The following is a 9,479-nucleotide window of genomic DNA, read 5'->3' on the forward strand; positions in this document are numbered from 1 at the left end:
CGGGGGAGGCCCAGAGGAGGCTGGGCAGCCAGGCAAGGCCTGTGGCACCCCCCCAACACAGGACACAGAATCTTTGAAGGTCCTTAAGCTGGGCCTTACTGTGATCAAATTTCACCTGGGGGACAGTTTTCCTGGGTGGAAGGAGGCGAAGCTTGGAAGTAGGGAGACCAGTGAGTCAGCTGCTCTAGAGTCTTAAACTTTCATATCAAAATGTCTTATTTTTAAAGTGAGAGAAAATGGACTCCTGTTTCTAAGGAGTCCACAGGAATTTCAAGTCTTGTGTTGCCTTTTGCATTTTGTTAATTTTTTTTTTTTTGCCAGCGATAATACATGAAATAGAAACAACCCCCCACAGCCCCTACCAGGGATATACTGTGGAAAATGTTTTCCTTCCATCCCAAATCCTAAATAGCAGGTTCTTCTCAGAAGCTACAATAGTTATCAATTTCACTAATATCCTTCCAGATTATTCTATACATAAATAAGCATGTGTATATATTTATTCCATCATTTTAACATGTAATATGTGTATCAGTTATCATATTGTACACTTTAAATAACTTTCAATTTTGTCAATTATACCTCAACAAAGCTGAAAAAAGTAAAATTGAAATGTAAACAGAAGCACACCATATCTTGCTTTGTTCACTTTAAAATGTGTCTTAGGTGGTCTTTAATAGCTCTTCCTTTTAACAACTTCATAGTGTTACACTATTTGAATGTACCATAGCCTATCTAATTACTATTGATAGGTAATTGATAATCAGGTTGTTTCCAGTCCTTGGTACCCCAAGTAATGCATCAGTGAACATCATGATACATAACATCTTTGTGTCCAAGTTTAGCTATAGATTCATCTTCTATAAATGACTGTTGTGTTAAAGATTATGTGAATTTAAAGTTTTTATAGTGCCAAACAAACCGCTTTCCAAAGATGTTGGTCCATGTTTTATTTTACAACTCTACAAAGTTTGCATTCTCCTCCATAATGTATCTGTTTACTTTCGCAAAACATATCCTCCCCCAAATATTCTTAGTCATGCTGACAAGCCAGCAAGTGGTGCTGTATTGATCCACTGGCTTTGCCCAAGGCTAACGCTCTCATGGAACTCTACCTTCAACTTGGTTTGATGAGACCCCTGGTCACCCTTAGCTTCCTCCCGTACCACTCCATACTTAACTCCTGGTAGCTCTTTGCCAGTCATACCTGGAGTTGACAAAGAGTAAGGTAATGGGCACTCTAGCTGAGAACAAGGTTCCAAAGGGGCCCGGAAGCCTTTTGGAAAAGGAGTTGTGTGCTAGGCTGACTCCAAGAGCAACAGGGTAGAACGCTAGACTGCATTATAGGAAGATTATTAGTTCCTTAGTCCACCTCTTTCTCACAACACTCTAAAATGCCTTCACCAATGACCTCTATGTTATTCAATCCAATGGGCACCCATTCAATCAATCTGTGGGTCATGTAAGCATTTATAAAAGAATGAAGCAATAAAAGATACGAGTGCACCGCCACCCACAGAGGTAATATTATTTCTTTCTATATACAAACTTTTTCATTTATATGTAAGTATACACATGTATATGTTGGATGGCTGCAATGTAAAATGTATGACCTGTGGAATGTGGGTAGTTTGAAAATCATTGCTATAGGACATTTGTGTTTATTTCTCAACCTGGAGATCTTGCTAGAATTTAAGACCTATGGATATTGAACCACACGTTCCACACTTTTTAGACATCCTCTACAGAGACCTCAAGCTCAACAAAGCCAAAATCAGACTCAAGACCTTCATCCGAAACTTGGATTTTCTCCTCTGTTCTCCATCTCAGGGAATGGCCTCACTATCTATCCAAGTGCAGAGGCTGTAAGCTTGGGTGTCATCTTTGATACTTACTTCTCCTCCAGCCCACGTCTAAGTCTTGTTGACTTAACAACTTCTAGAAATCTCTTTATCCTGCCTGCTTTTCTCTGTTTGCATCATCCGGGTCCAAGGTACCCTGATCTGTCACCTTGGTGGACTTTTTTACACTTGGGCTTCCCTCTGTCCCATTCTCTACAAAGTATCCTGGCTGGTCTTTTAAAAATATGACCCTGAACATGTCACTTCCTTGTTCAAAAATCTTTCAATGGCACCTCATCATTCTTAGACTCAAATTCTAAATGTGGCTGACCAGACCTCCCCAAGAGATCTGCAGTCTTATTTTGCACCATCACCCCCTGCCCCCTCTCTGCATTATTGCCACACTGGTTGTGCCAGGTGTGGTTGGAAAGCAGATAGCTCCCATTCCTGCTATTTATGTGCCTTCTGTACTACACGTGCTGCAAAGCGAAAGCATTTCCTGATTCCATTGAAGCTAGGGCTCCAACAATTAGGTATGCTAGCATGAGGTTTAGAAGGTGGAAATAGGCAGAAGTCAAACAATGTCGGCTGTTTTTGCCTGGAAGTAAGGTTGTGGAGACTCTAGGATATGGTTTCTGGCTTCAAGTCTTGACATTTCACTGCTCTAGCAGTAGCACTTGGCAGTGACGTCTTGTCCTTGGGTAGCAGCTTTTCAATCTTTTCAGTGATGGCCTCCTGGCTCCTTTCTGTGAGAGGTAGTAGCTCCCCTGGTAGGTCATTTCTGTGGTGTTATAGGAATTCTTCCTAATATCCAGCCCAGAGCCCATCACTTTCCTCAATGCCTAGAGTGGTGTGTGTCTAAACACTGGACTTCATTTGATTTCTAGAATCTGCCATGCCTCCTTCCACTATAGGCTTGTCATACTTGTCATCCTAATGGAAACCTAGGCTCATACCCTTATGCCACTTAATCTCCAACCCCATCTCTCAATTAACTCCTTATATAGTCTTTTGATCTCAGTTCAAACATTTTGTCTGGGAAGGTATCCCTCATCCCCAAGAACAGATCAATATTCCTTATTAAACATATCACTCTGTATGTTTCTTTCAGTGTATAATTACAGATTATAACTATATTTGCAGGACTCTAGAATTCAGCCCCAAAGGACTTGACTAGTTTGCTGTAATCCATTGCCTTGAAAGAGTTGGTGTGTTAAATGAACAGAATGAAGGAGGCCAGAGTGGACGGTGTTAGGACAAAATCAAGCCTCTTCTAACACTGACAAGCCCTGTGTCACTTCCTCTGGGCCATTTCCCAACCACATCTTCCTGCGACTCTCCAGCCAGCCTGAACACACCTTGTGTTCTAGTCTCCAGGCCTTTGCATAGACTGCTTCTGTTGCCTGAATCTCTCTTCCTTCTTCACCTGACTCTTCTTCATCTTGCAGGTTTCAGTCCAGACATCATCATGTCTTCTGCCAGACCTGTCCCTGAGGCAACTCTATACTTTTAGAACATTAAAAAATACTTAATATTATTTTAAAAATTGCTTATTTCTTATCTGTAGCTCCCTCTGCAAGTGCACTGTCTTATTCACAGGTGTATAAAAGCACCTTGTTTGGGGCCTTGCACTAATGGCCTTCAGTACTGTTGCAAGTTGAAGAAATGAAAATCAGCTAGCCCATCAGCCTCAGTCTGGGGATCTGGACACCCTCCCCAGGAGCCCATGAACAGTGAGGGATTGTTAATTTGGGGACTGTTAGATCAGGAGAGGAAGTCGGGGGAGGTTTGTTCTGTTCCAGCCCATGGCCCAGTCCAGGCAGGAGGCCCTGGAGCAGATGCTGGTGGGGGGTGGAGGGGAGAGCATGGGCAGGGAAACAGTTTGTTCCTCTGCTCCCTCCAGTTAGCAGTTAGCGGGGAGGGGCAGAGAGAGGGAAGATTCCTTCCAAGGAGGCTCCTTGGCCCAGAGCCTGCTAGGAGGAAGGGGGAGGGGACTATGATGAATGCAGGCTTTTACCCCCAACAGGCCTCCAGCACTGTGAGGGAGGGAAACCTGTGGCAGAGTAGAAGAGGGGGGAGAGAGAGGACAGAGGGAGGGAGGGATGGAGGAGGGAAGAGTGTGTTTGCCTTGGGAGAAAGGGAGGGAAAGGAGAAGGGCTGAGCTGGCTCTGAAACCCATGATTCCCAAAAGCCATCCAGGCCTCAACTACACCAGATCAGCTCTGGAAATACCCTCAAATCACTGAGTCCGAGAATCAATACGCTGGGAACGTTAATTCTTAGGATCAGATCATCTCATCATCTCAGAGACAGAAATTCCTTCAGAAGGTTGTGTCTAGAGTCTCCAGGGAGGCTTGGAGGCGTTCTATGGGAAGTTTCCTGGACTTTCTTCCTCCCTTATGGCTGGAAGAGACAGGATTTTATTTTTAAGCCCATGAACAATCTGTATCGAATTCAGTACAACTACAATAACTGTAAGATGATGAAATTGACACCTTACCTTGTCTATCCCACTGGTTTGTAACCTCCAGAGGGCAGAGTCCCCCTCATTCCTGTTAGTACTGTTCAGAACTGTGGTCTCAAACTTGGCTGCCCATCAAGAGTTGCTTGGGGTGCTTATTAAATATATTTCCACTCACTCCTGATTCTGATCAGGAGTCAGAATTTTTTATTCTGATTCCTTGGAGCTGAGTTAAGACTTAACATTTTAGTTTCATATACTAAGTGATTCTGATGCAGAGGTTTAGGTAACAACTCCCAAGGGCCTGGGACAACATTTGTTGTTGTTCAGTCACAGCACACCAGGCTCCTCTGTCCTCCACTCTCTCCTGGAGTTCCCTCAAATTATTGTTCATTGAGTCAGTGATGCTATCTAACCATGTCCTCCTCTGCTGCCCCCTTCTCCTTTTGCCTTCAGTCTTTCTCCGCATCAGGGGACAACATAGTAGGTGTAAAATGCTGCCTGTGGAGCTAGACATGTATTTGCAAGGTAAACAAATGGTGTGTGGCAAGCCTTGGTTGAACTAGGGTCTGTGAACCTATGCAGCCAACATTTTGAAAGGAAATAGTGCAGCAGCATTAGCAATACAAAAGATAAATATTTATTCAGAACAAACCTTTAAACAATCGATTTTACATTCTAAGCCACAAGGAAATAGCAAAACATAAAGGAAAGACAAAAACTGTAAGAAAAGCAGTGTACTGTCTTTTCTACTTTAACTCGGTAACACTTAGTAGACCCAATGCTCTCTCGCTTGGCCTATTTAACAAGTACATTTTAGAGTTAACAGCTCACTTAGAATTCCATTTTCTCCTGTGAGCCAGGAGGTTGCAGATGAGCTCCAGTTAGCTGCTTCTCTAGGGGCTCTAGCTACTGAGGCTAAGGTGCAAATGTAAACCTTTCTTTACTCAGGAGGGCTTCTACTTCTCACTGATGGCTGGGGAGGGGAAAGGTCACAAAGACCTGGGCCACTTTAGTCCAGATGTGGTACCCTGGGCATCAGAGTGCACCCTGGATTGTGTTCCTTTGTCCCTTCCATATCTCCCAAGTGTTCTGAAGCCCCTACCAAATCTTCTGCTTCCTCCCCCAGATGATGTCTTAGCATTTCCCTGGGCTCATTATTCTGGAAAGAGCAGACTTTCTGGGCCCTCAAGTGTTGAGGAAAATGTTGTGAAGTGTGAGAGGTAGTGGAATGAGCACCGGGCTTGGGGTCAGGGAACTCTACTCTAGGCTAGCTCTGGCACCAGACAGCTATGTGATTTTGACCCAGTCATCTAACCTCTCTGGTACTGTTTCATCTGTTGGAAAACCAGGGGATTGGTCTTAACCAACTTTTAGGTCCTTTCCAGCAGGAAAACTAGATTCCATGATTCTGTGAGAATGGCTTCTGAGCCACTGAAAGCGCTGTCACAAAGTCCATGCATTCTAATGCCATAGGAGAGGCCCGTGGCCACCATTCAGAGCTTATTGACTCAGGTTACATACACTTCTAACAACACTGGTTTCACAAAATTCTCAAGACCACACAGATTAGAAGCAGCAAATTAAAAGGGAACGGGATGAACTGCAAAAGATAAACACCCTGACAGAAGCCAGAGTCAACGATGTTCTCAATTCAACAAACAATGATGGAGTGCCTACCATGTGCTGGGCCCCTGCCTAGCACTGGGGCATAAAGATGAGCAAGGCAGCTCCAAGGGTAAAAACCAAGGGAGAAGACACGGCGTAGGAAGTAAAAAAGTACCAGGAAAAAAAAAAAAGGTCTCCGAATACAAAAATGAAAATAAAATGTAAAAAAGGGCAGGGCAACATATCTGCACACTACAGTTCTCGGTAGTCATTACTGATGACAGAGTCACCAAATTCAGGAAAGGCCAAAAGGAGTAAACTCGATTTAGGAAGGCAGAGTGAGATGTCTTTTGTAGGTTTAAGAAGATCTCCTTCAAAAAACTATAAAAAATGGTTTAAAAAAAAGTTTTGGCACTTAAGAGGGGTAAGCTGGCTCTGTGTTCACCCTGGTTGGAAGGCGGGTGTTCAGTGCCCGGCCACGCCGGTTAGCTGAGCTCCCACGGAATTGTGAACCGCTTTGGGACACTGGGCAAAGGCGTGTCCTCGCTTGCCACAGAGGTTACACACGATGCCCTTCCGGCAGTAAGGGCTCAGGTGCCCCTCCTCCCCGCACCTGAAGCACCTGTCCTGTGTGCAGCTGCCGCTCATGTGGGTCCGGGAACCACATTTAAAGCACGTCTTGGGCTGCCCCTTGTACCAGCTGTAGCCCCTCTCGGCCCCCAGGAAAAAGGCTCCCGGCAGGTGCCTGACTCCTCCCTCCCCCTGGCGCAGCTCGATCTCGCACTTGTACTCCCCGGTCCAGATCCCAAACCTGTCGGTCACTTTCACGGGCACGGCCAGCACATCGCAGTGGCGTTTGAGCCAGGTCACTATGTCCTCCACGTCCACCGTCTCGTTCCGGAAGAGAATGAAGAGCGTCTTCAAGCTGGACTTGCTCCGCCCCAGCACCACAAAGTTCTCCCAGCAGTCCTCCTGCTCGCGCTTCTCCTCGTAGACGCGCAGGAACAGGGCTAGCTTCTCCGCCGAACGGAAGCTCACGTCGAACTCGCGGCTGCCTGGGATCTGAATGACTGCGTAGATGTCGCTCGGGTCCATGCCGATGGAGCGCAAGATGAGCGCGCCCACTACGAAGTCCCTGGTTGGGCAGGCGCCCTCGTCTCCCTGGAAACAGATGCGCACGAGGAAGCGGCCCTTACCAGGGCCTGCAGCGGGGCCAGCCGCCGTAGCCTGCTCGTCAAGGGGGGGCCGGTCGGCTGCGTCCTCGGCCGCGTCGGGCCTCGCCGGGGTCGCCATGGCTGCCGCCTCAGCCTTCTTCCTCCTGCCCGCCTCGGCTGCACCCTTTTTCTTGCGGGAGTCCGCCACCTCTCCGGCTGGGTCTCTCCGGCGGCCCTTCGGGTCCCCGCGGCCGGCTGGGGGGAAGTCGCCGAGACTCGGCGCCGCCAGACCCGCGGGAGCGGCGAGTCCGCCTCCCGCGCCGCTGCCGCTCTCTTCCTCCCGCCGCGGCGGCCGCGACTCACGGAACTCGCCTTTCTTCTCGGCCAGGTTCTTCACCACTTGGGCCCAGCCCATCTTCTCGCGGCCGCCCTCGGCCTCCTCGGCTCTGGTCGACGGGCGCGCGGGGCCCAGGAGCTGCGGCCGCCCCCGCTTCCTCTCCTCCTCCGCGCCGCCGCCGGTGGCCATTTTACCTCCTTCCCAGCATCCTCCACTCGCTCCCGCAGCCAAAGTGCGCCCATCGCGCGCGCCCGCCCGCCCGGGGCTGTGGGGGTTTGGGCTTTTTTTTTTTTTTTTTGAAATTCGATGCTTCTCTTCCCCGCCCCTCCAAAGTATTTACTTGAGGCACTCGGGCGGCCTGCGGCTGCGGGCCGGGAACCCCCTGGTAAAGGCTGGACCGCGTTTCCGCTAGTGCTCGCTCCAACCCCACCTCCTCGGCTCCGAAGCAGGATGGGGATCTTGGAGCGCGTCCCTGTCCGTCGCGAGGGTTTGGCAGCTTTGCCCTCGCTCTCGAGGATTTGGTGTTTCGCAAGCGGTCCTCGATGATTTCATTCAAGTGGGTTTGCTAACGGCCCACAGTCCGAAGGCGGGACAGAGTTGAGGAAGATTTCGCCCATTTTGTTTTCATTTTTGTACCTTTTCTATTTAAAAAAAAAAAAAAAAAACCAGACAAAAGTTAGCTCTCCCTCCTCCCAAAGCAGATCACAATGCATAATTTTTGCAACACTGGATTATGGACATTTTCAAACACGAAGAAAGTAGAATTTTGCGGCGAACATTTTACCTTTAACATTTAAACTGTTTTAACTTTCTACCATTAAAATTTTGCTATTCCTTATCACACTACGCCTCTATCCGTCACTCATTTTTTGAGACACTTGCAAGTAAGTCACATTGCATTTTTTAAAAAAAGACCTCCATCATATTCGTGATGGCAATTATATTGAGGGCTGAAGTGTCCAATATTGTTATAAGCACATTGCAAGCTTTATCACATGGAACCTTCCAAAACGGTATTATAAGTACACCCATTTTATAGGAAGCAGGGGCTTGGAGATAGGAGTTAAATCACTTGGCCAAGTGGCAGAGTTAACAGGCAGCCCCACTCGAAGGTGGCTTGTATTTCTTCCGCTTTTTTGCTTCTAACATTATGGAAAAAGGACTCTTTCGATTATACTCCCTAGAAAACCTCCTTCATACAGATTCCCTAACTAAAGCAAGCACTGGACACAATCTGTTATTCCTCCCTGTTCTGTCTCATCTCGTATTTGGAAGCAGTGATATAATTTGAGAGCTTGAAGGCAATCGGTTTAATATCTTTTGTCATCTTGTTTTCTTTACCATAACTGCTTGTATTTCAGTGATCTTTCTGGGTTTAGTGAAAAAAAAGATGATTTGTGGAGTCAGGGAGACCCTAGTTTGTATCTGACTGCTTCCAATCTCAGCTTTGTCACCTGGGGACAGTGACCTTGCTTTTCATAGCTCAATTTGCTCATTCATAGCAAAGGGTATATTAATATCTACTCTCAGAGGACTAATGCGGGGTTTCTAGGAGATAATCTGTGTCAAAGAGGTTAGTTCACAGTGGGTTTCCAGAAAAGGTTATTCTTCCTTTCTGCCAGTATTGGATTCTTTCCTATTTCTCTTGCAGTTTTACTTAGCATCTGAGAATCCCTGTGAGTTCTTTAAGAGCGTTCCCTTTACTCCACTTCCAGTATTGGTCTCAGGAAGCCAGCATCTCCAACTCTTGTGCTATTTGGACCTTCCAATTCCTTCAGTTTATAACTCCTGACCTGATTTCCTCCATCCCTTCTCTGCCCCAAATGCCCAGGATCATACCTATTGGGATCATTAAACAGAAGTATCAAAATCTTAGATTCACACACTCCACTCTTTTATTCTTTTTGCTCGCCTGCTCATATCTTTTTCATAGTGAGGATATTTACATAACCAAACAGAACTTATGTATTTTATTTTAAGTTTTTTTTTTTTTGGATGTGGATCATTAAAAAAAAAAAAACTATTGAATCTGTTACAACACTGCGTATTTTCTTTTTCTTTTTTTTAATGTTTGGTTT

General features: G+C 46.4%; 1 protein-coding gene across 1 annotated transcript; it reads right to left on the reverse strand.

The window, feature by feature from the left end:
* Positions 1-4,919: 4,919 nt before the first annotated feature.
* Positions 4,920-7,901, reverse strand: ZCCHC3 (zinc finger CCHC-type containing 3). Its single transcript, XM_043479829.1, has one exon. The coding sequence runs from the start codon at positions 7,588-7,590 to the stop codon at positions 6,376-6,378; it is 1,215 nt and encodes a 404-aa protein (XP_043335764.1). The 5' UTR covers positions 7,591-7,901; the 3' UTR covers positions 4,920-6,375.
* Between the last annotated feature and the right edge of the window lie 1,578 nt (positions 7,902-9,479).

Source organism: Cervus canadensis, chromosome 10 (assembly GCF_019320065.1).
Source record: "Cervus canadensis isolate Bull #8, Minnesota chromosome 10, ASM1932006v1, whole genome shotgun sequence".
NCBI lineage: Eukaryota > Metazoa > Chordata > Mammalia > Artiodactyla > Cervidae > Cervus > Cervus canadensis.

Bases quoted from the DNA above. Each gene is read 5' to 3' on its own strand.
- ZCCHC3 (XM_043479829.1), bottom strand. From the start codon at position 7,590: ATGGCCACCGGCGGCGGCGCGGAGGAGGAGAGGAAGCGGGGGCGGCCG.